The sequence below is a fragment of the Amblyomma maculatum genome, chromosome 6 (genome assembly GCF_055883805.1).
Source record: "Amblyomma maculatum isolate TAMU_Amacu chromosome 6, ASM5588380v1, whole genome shotgun sequence".
Lineage (NCBI taxonomy): Eukaryota > Metazoa > Arthropoda > Arachnida > Ixodida > Ixodidae > Amblyomma > Amblyomma maculatum.
Genome location: NC_139349.1, coordinates 110,560,593 through 110,574,698, shown reverse-complemented (window position 1 = coordinate 110,574,698; position 14,106 = coordinate 110,560,593). Strand labels below are relative to the sequence as shown.

Here is a 14,106-nt window from a genome sequence, read left to right as displayed (position 1 = left end):
AATATTGAAACAAGATAGTTGAGGTTAGCTGATGTGACCACTGATCAGATTTTACTGCTAACTCAGTTCAGTTCAGTTGTTTAGTCGTGTCAGACTCTTCGTGACCATATGGACCATGTCACGCCACGCTTTCCGGTCTCTCACTATCTTCCTAACATCACATAGTAACTTCATCTGCAGTGCCTCGAGGATGCCATCTAAACATCGTGTTCGCTGCCTACCCCTTCTCCGGCGACCCTCAACCTTTCCCAACATCAAATCTTTCTCCAGCGACTCCTCTCTTCTCATCAGATGACCAAAGTAGCTGAGCTTTAACTTTAGAATTTGACTCTCCAATGAGCAGTCAGAGTTTATGGTCGACAATATCGACTGATTTGATCTTCTGGCAGTCCATGGAACTCTCAAGAGTCTTCGCCAGCACCACAATTCAAACGCGTCAATTCTTCGGCGGTCAGCCTTTTTCACAGTCCAGCTCTCGCATCCATACATCACAACTGGAAAGACCATAGCACGAGTTATACGGATCTTGGTTGGCAGACTAATGTCTCTGCTTTTTACTAGGCGGTCAAGGCTAACCATTGCTCTCTTTCCCAGAAGCAGGCGCCTCCTAAATCTTGGAGCCCAAGAAGAGAAAATCTGTCACAGCTTCCACTTGTTGTCCATTGATGCTCCAGGACTTGATAGGGCAAGACGCCATGATCTTTGTCTTTTTAAAGTTCAGTTTAAGCCCAAACTTCTCACTCTCTTCTTGTACGCGCATCAGAAGACTCTTGAGTTCCACTTCACTTTCTGCCATTAAATTGGTACCATCCGCATATCTAAGGTTGTTGATACGTTTTCTAGCAATCTTCACTCCAGCTGAAGACTCGTCCAGGCCGGCCTTCCTCATGATACACTCTGCATATAGGTTAAATAGGCAGGGCGACAGTATGCAGCCTTGCCTCACTCCTTTCTTAATCGGAAACCAATCAGTAAGACCATGCCCAGTTCTGACTGTGGCCTCTTGCCCTTCATACAGGTTCCTGAGGAGACAGATGAGGTGAATTGGAACTCCCATCTCTTGGAGAGCTTGCCACAATCTGCTGTGATCTACGCAGTCAAACGCTTTCGCATAATCAATAAAGTAGAAGTAGATGGGTTTCTGGAACTCTCTTGCTTTTTCCATGATCCAGCGAAGGTTGGCAATTTGGTCTCTAGTTCCTCTGCCCTTGCGAAACCCAGCTTGCACGTCCGGGAGCTCCCGATCCACATACTGCTGCAGCCTACCTTGGAGGATTTTCAACATCACCTTGCTAGCATGCGAAATAAGCGCGATCGTGCGGTAGTTGGAACAATCTTTGGCACTGCCTTTCTTTGGAATTAGGATGTAAACTGACCTCCTCCAATCCTGTGGCTACTGCAGGGTTGTCCAAATCTTCTGACATAATGTATGCAGAATGTTATTAGCGTCATGGTTGAGGTTTTGAAGCAACTCAGCTGGAATGCCATCAACTCCGCTAGCTTTGTTCTTAGCAAGGCTGGCTAAGGCCCATTCAACTTCACTCTTCAGGATGCCTGGCTCGAGATCAGTAATCACAACCGTCTTATGTTGGGTTTGCGCATTCGGGTCCTTCTTGTACAGTTCTGTGTATTCCTGACACCTCTTCTTTATCTCTGAGGCTTCAGTGAGGTCCTTGCCTCATTTGTCCTTTATCACGCCCAGCTTAGCACAGAAGCTTCCTTTAATATCTTTGATTGTCTTATACAGAGCTCTTGTGTTCCTTAATTGGCTGTTGTCCTCAACTGCTTGGCACTGTATGTTCAGGAAGGCATTCTTATCTCTCCTTGCTATTTTCTGAAAATCCGCATTGAGAACCTTGTATCTTTCTCTTTCCCCCATAACTATTGCCATCCTCCTTTCCTCAGCTATTTGCAAAGCCTCTTCAGATAACCAGTTTGCTTTCTTGCATTTCTTTGCTTTGGAACTATCTTAGTAGCAACTTCTTGTATTGTATCACGAACATCAGTCCTGCTAACTACTACAAGAGAAATGAAATGACCTCTCAGTGTGTGTTAGAATCCTTATCGCACCTGTGCTGCTAGTCCATACATGCACGCACATGGGTCTATATAACCATGCGAGTCATTGCTTTAAAAAAAGAATATATCTCTAAAACAAGAGCAAAATATTACAAAAAGCAAGGTTTAAGATTACATAATTTGTTTTATTCAATGCTTTGTATGTAAGCTATAGTATGATGTGAATGCACAACAGCTATTTAATTGCAGTGGCATGTAATTAACAAAAAGCTAGTAAAGAAGTTACTAACTGCAATTGCATGCGTCTACACCTACTGCAGTCGGAATGTGAGTGCTTTCCTTGACGCAGTTTTTTAATTTCTAATTTTTTACAGAGTACCTGAAACTACCTTGTATTTTAATAAGCTGCAAGGGTGGCTAGTTAACTCCTAATTCTTGAGTGGGGAGCCTTTAGGAACAGCGATAGAAACGGAAAATAGAACAGCATTGGGAATGATGCAGGAATCTTCCAGTACATGCAGATGAAAAGAGTGACGCCAATCAGAACCTCTCCACAGATACAGAATTGCATGAGGGCAGTAACCTGGAGGCATTACAGAAAGCAAAATCTTGGTTATGGGTGCAAGTAAAAAAATAAAAACAATTTTTGCCGCCGTTAGAAAAAAGCAATTGCACAAAGCCCGTGCAAAATGAATGGGAATATAAATCATCCAAGTGCCAGTGCCAACACAATGCAAACGAGCTGCAAGGCAGCGTTGTTCAAATAGATTCGTTCCCAGCATATGAGAAAGCCTTACTCGATTCTGGGCTGATCGATGAAGCTGCTGCATGAGGTACCACAACATTTGGCTGTCAATGGCTTCATGTCCCTCACGTTTCCTTTCTTCTTCCCGCTCTTTCATGTTTTTGCAAACTCTCTGCAAATGAACAGAAGAGGGACATTCGCAACACCGAAAATTAAAGCGTTCTTTTTTTATTTTTTTCATGAAAGAATACAACAAAAACCTTACAACAAAGCAGTCACAGCATTCAGTCAACACAGCGAAACCTGGAAGAATGTATATGTGCCGAAGTTTTACACCACTTGGAGTGGAAGAAGTTGCTGCAATACATGGTCATGGCAACCATTAGTGAATTCCAGAGATCACAAAAGGAACATCATTTTATACAAGTGCCAACAACAGCATTGGAATGCAGAATGTGTGAAATATTTGAACTTCTTTGTTGCCTGGATGTGCCATATTAACATGATTGGAAGCCAACCTGCTTTTAAAACTTCAAATATATGTAGTGGGGGTGGCAGTCAACCCACAATCGAACCCAAAGCATGGCACTGTTAATGTCTTCTTTTTTTGGGGGGGCCATCCGATTTTGGGAGTCGACTTGCAATCATTTATATATATAGTACAGCCGGATAGTGAGTAATTTACTTAGCATGTCCCAGAGAGAAGTGCACTACAAGCAGTACTGCAAACATTTAGTGAAATGTTATTGTCATGACTCTGCATGCCCTTCAATGACAATCAGAGTCTATATGCCATATAAAGTGCTCAACGCATCCATTGGAGTGCTTCTTCTCCAGCAGAGTTATCACATCAGCTCCCTCTTCAGTCTGATTGTTATCGTCCCTGAAATTTTTGCCACTGTCCCTCTCCTCCATGGCAGCACTAAAACCATCACCAGTATTGAAATGTTTGAAAGAGAGCTGAAGTGTAACCAGTTGACTGTGCGCTTTGAAAATTTGGTAACTTTTTTTCAGTGTTCATTTCAGAACGCAGTTATTCTGGGTGGCAATTATTATTTTCGACGAGTGAATTACTCATGTTTTTCAGCAACACAATGTGGTGTAAGTTTGTCATGGCCTCGTCATACCCGTCTTTGCTCAGCTACCACATACTATGCCTCAACACAACGGTTTCAGCCCCGCTGAGCTCTTGATGGGAAGGCGCAGCCATCTGCAGATACTTCCAGAAAAGCTGAACCCGCAGTCTACTGACCAAGATGTGTGGACAAAGGACAGGAAAAACCAATGGAGGCTGAAGAAAGGCGATGAAAGCACACAAAGACATGACCTTTGAAAGTACTGTCACACGGAGATGATGCGTGGCTACTAGAGTTCCAGCATATTGGAGAGTTCGCCGGACAAAGAAAACATGACTCATTCTATTACAGTCAACATGGACCATGAATTCCGGAGTCATAAGCCACCATCAATTTACTGGAGCTTCCACTAGTATTGCAAGAATAGTCTTCACCAGGGCAAAAAGAGTAGCACCGAACCTGATATGGTGGAAAGGTCAACACACCAGATATGGGTAGTAACTGCAATGGATGATTGTCGCTTTCAATGAGTAGGACACCCGAAAACAATATCTTCATCACGCCTGAGCGGCATTTGTTCTTGTTTCACACCAGCGTCCGTAACCTCCCGCCAAATGGCTTTCAGCCGCTTCTCCCGTTCCTGCCCCACTTTACAAAACATAAGACCATTACCCACCATGTTCTAAGCTCCAGGAAGGCCTTCTAGAATTTCAGACATCTTCTGAAAAACTTTGCAGGTAGACCATCGGGGAAGCCAGTTCGTAGCAAGTGCCATTCATATTGCCTCTCCCGCCCGTATGCTTCCTCTTCGTTTTCAAAAGCGAAGGAATTCTGCTCCACAGGTTCATGCATGACATCAGGCTTGACACAGAAGTATTCTGCGCTCTTCTGAAAAACTTTGCAGGTAGACTATCGAAGGGAAGTGACCGTAACAGTGCCTTACAAAAAGAGTTGTAAAATGCATTAAATTCTTGGTAGTCAGGGCTTAGCTTTATCTAAGGACACCAGAGCTACCTTACAAAAAGAGTTGTAAAATGCATTAAATTCTTGGTAGTCAGGGCTTAGCTTTATCTAAGGACACCAGAGCTAGCCTCAAGCTTGGAAAAACACCTGGCTTTTCCAATGTATGCCAAAGCCTCTTCTACTGTTGGTAGAACAAACAGTCCTCTCTGCATGTCTGCTGATGGCTTTTGCACAAGAACAACTGGCCCGCACGAAACGTGGGACCAACCACTTTTCTAATGACGCCCCCAGCTTCACGACACTTAAGTTCTTCTCAGTTACCAGCTTCAAGGAGAAATGGAGGGCTGTGAAGTGTGAAGGCAACAAAAGGCTGGCCTCCATCTTTGAGGGAAATTTTTGTAGCGCACAGCGATGCTGTAAAGCGGAGGCACTAAGATCAGCGTTCCCAGCTGGTGAAAGAAGAATAGAGAGATTTAGCTTACCGCGATCCGCGATCCGCCCCCGTGACTTTCTACCGCGGTGAGCGGGGAGCTCAAGCTGATTGGTCCCGACGCGGCAGGTCTGTGTGCCGACATCCAGTATGTGGCGCCATCTATTGGCGTCAAGGGGGGTCTGGGCATGCACAGTGGAACGCGCGGTGGCGGATCACGGTAGCGGATCGCGGATCACGGTAAGCTAAAACTCTCTAGTATAAAATTGAACGATGCGTGCACGGTGCGCGCGCACTGCACGAACTGTTCGGTTCGAGAAGCCTGCCACGCTGATCGCTCTGTTCTGGTGCTTCGCTGCGACTCCGTGTGTGCACCGGTAGCGTCAGGCAGAGGGTCGTCTAAGGGCGGTAGGTTGCTGGGGTCGGTCATCTCCTAGACTGGAGTCACCCCTGTAGACAATTTACAAGAAATTTACGTGCACGCACCGTTCAACTTTATTTTCTTCTTTAGCCGGCTGGGAACGACGATTTTAGCGCCTCCATTTTACAGCGTAGCTGTGCGCTACATGTTGTACTAGCCAGGCATACGTCATAGGATGTCAAAGATGCCCAGAAATATTTCTCTGCAGTAATTTTGCTGAGTGATTATAATCAGAAAGAGCATAATGCCCAGCACTACATCTAACACGTCTCAGTAGAGCAGGATGAGACAATTTCCCTTCGCACACCACAGTTGCACAGAATTCGCTCAAGACATCTAGGCTTCCTTTGAGGTCTTTAGAAGGCATGAGGTATTTAGGCTTCCTGTGAAAATCATCTCCAACAACTGTGAAGTCATTTTCGGAGGCAATGTTGGCCTGGAATTGACAACCATTTACTGTGATGTTGGCAAATAGGCTTTTCAAAACTGTGTTGACTGCATTAAGGAAAAGGTAGCTTTTTTTGGCTTTGACCTCAGCCACATGAGGATCCAGTGTGCTCATGCACGTTTTCGCAGTGGTCTAGTGCACTGCGAAAGTGCACTGCGAAAGTGCACTAGTGCACTTTGCACACATTTTCAGTTTACATCGCCACTTGCCTCCAGGGTGGTGATACTATCGACAAAGTGGTATGCGAGATTTAGAATCCTGAAGCAACTTGAGCTATGAGAGACGCCGCACTGGAGAGCTCCGAATTAAATTAGAGCACCTGGGGATCTTTTCTGAGCACTGAAATTTTACAGCAAAGAGATGCCTTTTGCATTTTGCCTCCGCCAAAATGCGGCCATGTGGCTGGGTTCAAACATGTGCACTCCAGGTTGGTAACTAGCCAAGTGCCCTAACCATTGAACTCCCAAAGTGGTTTGTGTTGACAAAGCATAAAAGATGCTGGGCCAAGGGCTTTAGCTGCCTTACTTCGCATCTTACTAATAGCATCTGCTCTCACTGTGCCCTTGCTGCTTCCCGAACCACTCACTGAAACAGGTTTTCTCCACTGAGAGCGCATGCTTCTGTGGTTTGAAGCCATACTATAGATGGGTTTTTTGTGATGGGAATTCAGGGGTTGTGATGCTCAGGCCATATCAATCGTCGGAATCACTTTGCAGCAGCACTTTGTGGCTCCGAAGGGTCGTCACCACATTGGTTTGCAGCAAAACTGGGAGCAGGCATTCCTACACCGAAATCTTCGAAGTACCTAGGCTGGTGCAGGCCACTACTCCGAATTATCTGGTCAAATTTTAATTAGGAATTATGCAACTGCGGAAATTCGTCAAATCATATGGGATCTCAAATTAACCAACTTCAAATTTCCGAGGTTTTACTATACGCATTAATCGTCTGCCCTTCATCCTGGTTCACCTGGCTGAAATGGGCACCCTTGTAAAAAGCATTCTTCGAGCGGACAAACTAAATAAAGTGACTTTACTTAGTGTGCAGTTCTTGATTTCGTTTTCGGGAAGGTTGAATCTCTTCAGACTCTCCCGAGACTTCCTTCTTATGCAGTAGATAAGAGCCCTTATTACTTGAGACCAACTTCTTATCGGGTCCCTTCTAGAGGCATACAGACAATTCTATTCTCAGCGTCCTCTTGTCACCCAGGCCATTCACCGGGCTCGGAAAAATCGAACAGCAGTAGCTGAAGGACTTCAGACAAAACAAAAGTTTCCTGGGAAGTAGCGGCAGCCACTTCCAATGCCACGTGGAATGGTGGAGATTTTCAATGATGAAAACGAGCCGGTACCAAGCGCAGGAGGAGCATTTATCTATACTTGAAATCCCTAGTTGTGTACATGCCAGTACCGTAGAAGTGCGCCACCAATTCTCACACAAAGAGAACGAGTTAGTTACAAGCAGCCCCACTAGCATTCTAGGGCACCCTTTTAATATGCCACATGTATACCTCCAGACCTTATAGAAGAAAGTTTGTGGGGATTCACAATCCCTTGCCTCCATTATAATGACCGCGCGTAGTTAGCACGCGTGATTATGTGCACGTTAAGGAGTTTCCCGGAGGAGAGGGCATGCTGGCCACCCCCCACCACCTCAGAGTCTCCCGCGGCGACGCTGCCTTCCCTCTTTCCTCCCGGCGTAACCTGGAGACCTCCTCTCCCATTCCGAGCCGAGAAGCGCGTCTGTAGCAACTGACTCAAGGCCCTTCGGTGGTTGAGCGCGCACGCGCGCGGTTCTTGATTTCCACCGGGGAGACCACCACTGTCACCGAGAATCGCCCACTCACCGTACGCACTTACCGCAACGGGATGTGAGCATGAAGCCACGCCAGGTGAGCAGACTCTTCCTCTCACCTCCTTGCGCGTGCTTCCCCATTATGTGGCTTTTATTTCACCCCCGTACGCGGCGTTCGCTCGCTACGGCGGTTGTTCTCGAGTGTCTTTTGCCGTGTACTCGAGCATAATAAACACTGTTTGAGTACGTAACTCGGTGTTTGCCCCCTCTGGCTCGAACCCGCCGCAGTAGCGACTTCTCGCACCGCGGGTTGGGGGTCAGAGCTCTGTCTGTTAGGGCTGCACGTCGGGGCTAAAGGCGACTGTAGCCTCTAGCCCCCCCGTGGCGCATTCTTGCGAAAATAACCCCCATATTCTCGGCGGTCAACGTGGGGCCAGAGGTGCGACAAATTGAGTGTCTGTGCGTATTCGACTACCGACACAAAGGCTAGCCATGGCAGTGAGCAAGGCTGAGGCTGACTTCTCAGTCTCTTCTAATACTGCAGTGGTGACTGCACAACGGCAAGAAAGCCAAACCACCATAACCTTTTATTGCCGCGAGAGCTCAGGAGTTGACGCTAGCTACTGTGATCTTGGTAATTTTCTGCGACAGCAGGTCACACGACTCCACCACTCTGCAGCAAGGCGACGCCCAGATGCTGGGGTGACGGGCATTCTCTCGTAGTGTTTTGACTTCCCATGCTCTACGGGAGAACGGGAAACGTTGTAGCGTATGCACTTTTATGCACGCACGTTGATGGCATGAGAAGTGTAATTACTATCCTTTCTGCCGCGCCCATTAGCCAGTTCGTTGCGATAGCTCGTAGCCTCAGAGAAGGGCCGGCTTACCCGGCTTCTTTGAGTAGTGACCGTTTTAAGTGCATCAGTGCAGTGGGGAGCCTAGTCAGCAGAAGGGAGCTTTAAGAAAGCAGTAGGATCCTTTTTCTTTCGATTTTTGTCGACTAGTATTTGATGGGCTCTGGAAGCCGAGCAGCGCGGCCGCGGCACACATAAGGGCATGCTGGTATTGCTGCCTGTGCGGGCGCTACACAGCTTGGATTGCTAAGAGCGCGATGGATCCTCACCGCCTGTACTCCGATAGCACCTAGCGAAGGATACATGAGTCCTTTGAGGTTGGTCACGCCACGCTGAGACGAGCTATATCGACCATGTGCATCGCTGAACATGCAAGCGACCCTAAGACTTTTCTTCAAGTTGTGTCATTTCGCTGCCTGGTGATGTGCATGGTGACGTTGTGGAACGGGTAGAACTTGCTCTATAAGTTCGCAACAGCGCCACGGTTGCTGCGTTGGGCACATGCCGACGCGCGACAGAGCTGCAAGCGAAGATGGCGGAGCTAGACTTTACACAAAGCGCACCGCAATTCGAGCCCCGCTACGTGGCCCAAGGAGGACGCACTCCCCCACCAGCAGGCAGCTGCAGCTAGAGGCAAGGCATGGGATTTTGAGCGCCTCGCAACGACTTGCGTCCACGGCAGACGTAACTCTGACCAACATGCAGGGAGTAATTTCTTGTGCTGAATATGAATGGGACGCTCTGTCGATATTCAGCGCATTTTGCTTCCAGAGCAAGCACGCACTTTCTCTTGGAAAAGACAGAGTGGGGGTGGATTTGCAAAAAAAAAAAAAAGTAACTAGCGAAAAGACGGCATTGCAGTCAGCAAGGAGGGGAGCCGGCGGAGGCCACGACGACCATTGCGGCATGAAAGGTCAAGCCGTCCAGGGAGTGGCCGTGTTCCTGCACCCGGCCTGCTGTCACCATCAACCAGGCCAACAAGACAAACGGTTTCCGGTCGGCCACGGAGCGGGCGGGCCGGAGTTTATGGAATGGGCCCCTGCGTCTGCCACAGCGAAACCTGCAGCTAAGAGGCCGTCTTGGCGCCACTCAAGACCTGCCGTCGTAGCTTCACCAGAGGAAGCAATTTGATCCCCCATTGCGCTTATCCTCGGCTGCGTCGGCAACATCAGGGAAAAGAGGCAAGCCAAGAGCGAGTGGTCAGCCCGCTGACGGGAGGCCTGCTGCAAACTACGCAACGGGACGACGCAGTGCTGCCCGCACCCCTCGCCCCCTCCGGCAGGCTGCCCCGGCCGACTCAAGGCCGACTGCGGTGAAGGTGTAGGATCTGCGGTTGCTGCTGTCATCGCACGTGTTCCCTGGCTCCATAGTTGTCTCCTGTGGTCATCCATTATAACGACTGCACGTAGTTAACACGTGTGATTACGTGCGCGTTAAGGAGGTTGGCGGAGGAAAGGGCACACTGGTCGCCCCCCCCCACCGCCTCCAAGTCTCCCGCGGCGACGCGTCCTTCCCTCTTTCCTCCCAGCATAACCAGGAGACCTCCTCTCCCGTTCCGAGTTGAGGAGCATGTCTGTAGCAACTGACTCGGGGCTCTTCGGCGGTTGAGTGCGCACACGCGCGGTTCATGATTGATTTTCGCCAGGGAGACCACCACCGTCACCGAGAATCGCCCACTCACCGTACGCACTTACCGCAACGGGATGCGAGCACGAAGCCGCGCCGGGTGAGCAAACTCTTCCTCTCACCTCCTTGCGCGTGCTTCAACATTAGATGGTTTTTATTTCACTCCCATACACGGCGTTCACTCGCTACGGTTGTTGTTCTTGAGTGTCTTTTGCCGTGTACTCGAGCACAATAAACTCTGTTCGAGTACGTAACTCGGTGTTTGTCCCCTCTGGCCCGAACCCGCCACAGTAGCGACTTCTTACACCGCGGGTTGGGGGTCACAGCTCTGTCTGTTAGGGCTGCACGTCGGGGCTAGAAGGCGACTGTAACGTCTAGCCCGCCCCCCGTGGCGCATTCTTGCGAGAATAACCCCCATAAGTGCTATCGGCATTACAATAAAGGCAATGGGACACAGAAATTTGCATCTAGAAGAACTGCAGCTGAATCATTGTCGTAGCCAGGCTTAAACAAGCAAGTGGCCTGAAAGGCTAAAAGCGAACAAACTGTGTTTTGCTAGCAGACAGTGGGAAAGTGCAGTCTCGCAGTCTAGACAGGCATGCCTGCAAGCTAGAGCAGGAATGCCTCAAAATGTACAGTTATGCTAAACTAATGGTACCACTTTTTCACCATGGCCATGGTTTCTGCACATTTAAAACAAATTTCCCCTTTTGAGTGTGTGTATTAGATGGGGAGTGTGTGCAATACACAAAGTAATCGGCAAGCTGTGGCGCTGATGATGACGTTGACGCCTTCAGTTAAAACTTACTGTACAAAAAAATTCGTTAAACTTTCAGTGCCTTTTGTTTCTTTACCCTGGTGTGAGCCCGAAATTTCAACTATACTGGGCGTGATCAACCTTGCACAGCCTACCTGTGTTGGTACACAAACTATGCAACAAAGACTTCATTTCTGCCGCTGAAAGGAGCAGCGGCGAAATTTCGGCTCCATCATGATGGTCCCGAGTAGTGGCGCGTTTACACATCTACGCGGATTAACACAACCAATAGGTTTCCTCACCGTCTTTAGGTCAGACATGTCGGGAGGAGTCTCACAAGAAGGCACCCATATTTTGACATCTTCATCCAGGCCACTTGTGGCAAGAATAGGGCAGCTAGGATGAGGCTCTAAGCAATTCACCTGAAAAAGAAAAAAAAACAACAACAAAAAAATGAAAATGACAAGGTATCTTTCTTGTGCTTTGTTATCGCTCATCTGAGCTGCCCCCCTCCTGCTTTAGACATGCTGACAACTACAGACGACATGCAGCTCATGAACTAGCCTGTCCCATCTGTCAACAAGGACACCACAGAGACACTTGGCACCTGTCACTATTGCTGATTATAACTAATTACAGACATGACTGAAACATCAATTGCCCCTACTCCTCACTTCTTGACCACCAGCTCCATGATAAATGCCCTTGATGCCTTCCTACCACTGACGGTTGCTCAGACCAAGCTCAGGGTGTTTAGGACATTCTGTGCACATAGGACGATTGGAAAATATGGCTACGACTCAAACGTCGCAGACGTGCGAGTAGGCGCTGTACGGACATACAGCGACGTGCAGGCTGACCCACGAGGCGTTCTTCCAATCTTTGAACCAGGTCCAGCCCAAGCGCTCTACACGCGCCAACAACCACTTCGCCATTGATGCGGCCAAGCGCAGAGGCCGTGCGGTGGCTAGGCATGTGACAATATTAACTACAATATTTTGAGTGGTAAGATGCTCTGGAGCATTATTACAAGCCAAAAGACCGAAACACATGCTGTGCATTCGTTTTCATCAAGTCCTAGCGGAAAAGCCTCCGTAGGTGTATTAAAACGAAGCTCACCACGCCCTCCTCATCTCCGTGCATGGAGTGGATGATGTGCTCACTTTCCTTGTCCCAAAGGTAGATGTAACCACAGTCACTACCACTGACGACGTACTCACTGCGGAGACCCATGTAGTTGACGCCCTTCACTGTGGGTAAGAAAAGTGCAGACCATCACTCTCTGGCATCACTATGCATAGAAGATGCGAGTGCAAGGCTATGTGGTGTAAAACCATGGCCGCCTGTGCACTGTCACAGCCTGCAGAAAGCCGGGAGGCTTTTTTTTGTTTGCTTTTTAAAATACACTATGCAGGCTGTGTCGCAACTTTGCTCAGTTGTCTACAAGCAATGCATAGGGAACGTTAAGTACAAAGCTTAGTTAGCACGACAACATCGGAGCTTTACGATCTGACAAAATGAAAAACCTCATTTCATATTAACACGGCTTAATAGTGAGTAAGAAGATAGCCCGGACTACAGAAAAAAGAAAAAAGAAAGGAGAGGTCACACGAGGAAAATACATAGTGTAACCAGCAGCACATCACATAAGTATGAGAACTTCATATCGTATTTCAGCAATTAGTGAAGATCTTGTATGTTTTTAACGAATGAAGTGTCGAGCAGTTTCCACCTTGATATGGAAAGACACTGAAACTGTTTTTAAATATTTGCTTCATTAAATATTTGCTTCATTGTTCATTAAATTCTGGAGCACACCACTGCAAGAACTCAGGCAATATGGTGGCAAAAAGCAGGTGCACTAGACCTCGGATATGAAATGCCCCATATTTCGACCTAAGTGAGCCATGCGGGCAGGCAACAAATGCTACTGGTTGTGGAAAAGTCTGTCCAGGTTTAAGACGTGTCCAAACATACCAAATATACACTAGAACTCAGTACTGTCCCATCACATTGCCTGCTACCACTATGGACATGCATTGGACTAAAGGTATACAGTTTAAAAACGTTAAAGGTAATAAATCTCTTCTGGCCTATGTCATCAGAGCAAGTGTTTCTGGACTGATTGGCAAAGTGTACACCTAACGAGGGGACTAAGGGGGATTTGCAGAGGCAGATTTCATCCATCGGGCAACGCCTCACTTACGTCACATTGTTTACACCAGGATGAGGTGTATCGTCCAACAATATGGAAGCTAGGCATAGCAGTGGCAAATCAATGGCCCAATGTCTGCAACTTTTGGGACAGCTTCTGAATGAACAGTACACTACTCGCGGTAACGCCAACCACTGTAACTGGTCAGTGCATGGTTACTACTAACCCATGCACCTACTGTATAAACTGGAATATAGGTTGGGATTTTTACTCAGAAAGAAGCAAGCTAAAGTCGCCCCTCATATTATATAGCAGTTCTCAGCAGAATTTGAGGCACAGTCTGACAACAAGTGGCGTGCCTGCTCGTGAAAGGACAGCCAAAACTGTATCGACATCCTGCAGTTGCTGGCATTTATTTTTCCATCTCAAGCGCATTTATCTTCGTGCGTGCTCTTTTGTTCGACCTATAAGCATAAAATGCCTCTTTAGCAATGAATAACATGTGGAGGCAGTTTACAGTGGGTTTCCAGAAAAAGTGATGTTCGCCGAAGCGAATGGCAACATGGCCGCCCTTTCGACGACAGTTCGGTAGTTCAGAAAAGAGCATGCGGGACCGTGGACAAGATCAACTGTTTGCATGCAACCTTTCAAGAACTGCTGCGTAAGCAACTTGCTTGATAGAACTAGATGACACACTCTGGAAGGTGGTGAACAGCAGAGTTGTCTTGCGACGACGCTGCTGAAGTTTGGAGCGAGATCATAGCTCCGGTGATGCAGACACACAGCCGATTCAAGTATATGTACTTCTCCACTTTTTT

General features: G+C 47.8%; 1 protein-coding gene across 3 annotated transcripts in view; it reads right to left on the bottom strand.

Moving 5' to 3' along the window:
- Positions 1-14,106, bottom strand: part of LOC146186575 (DDB1- and CUL4-associated factor 8) — a 56,122-nt gene that overhangs the window by 1,899 nt on the left and 40,117 nt on the right. For all 3 annotated transcript variants that reach the window (XM_084607289.1, XM_084607287.1, XM_084607288.1), the window contains exons 11-13: positions 12,253-12,383; positions 11,436-11,555; positions 2,817-2,936 (exon numbers count right to left, since the gene is read on the bottom strand). In XM_084607289.1, the coding sequence (XP_084463415.1) occupies positions 2,817-2,936; positions 11,436-11,555; positions 12,253-12,383 (371 nt within the window). The remainder of the gene's footprint in view (positions 1-2,816; positions 2,937-11,435; positions 11,556-12,252; positions 12,384-14,106) is intronic.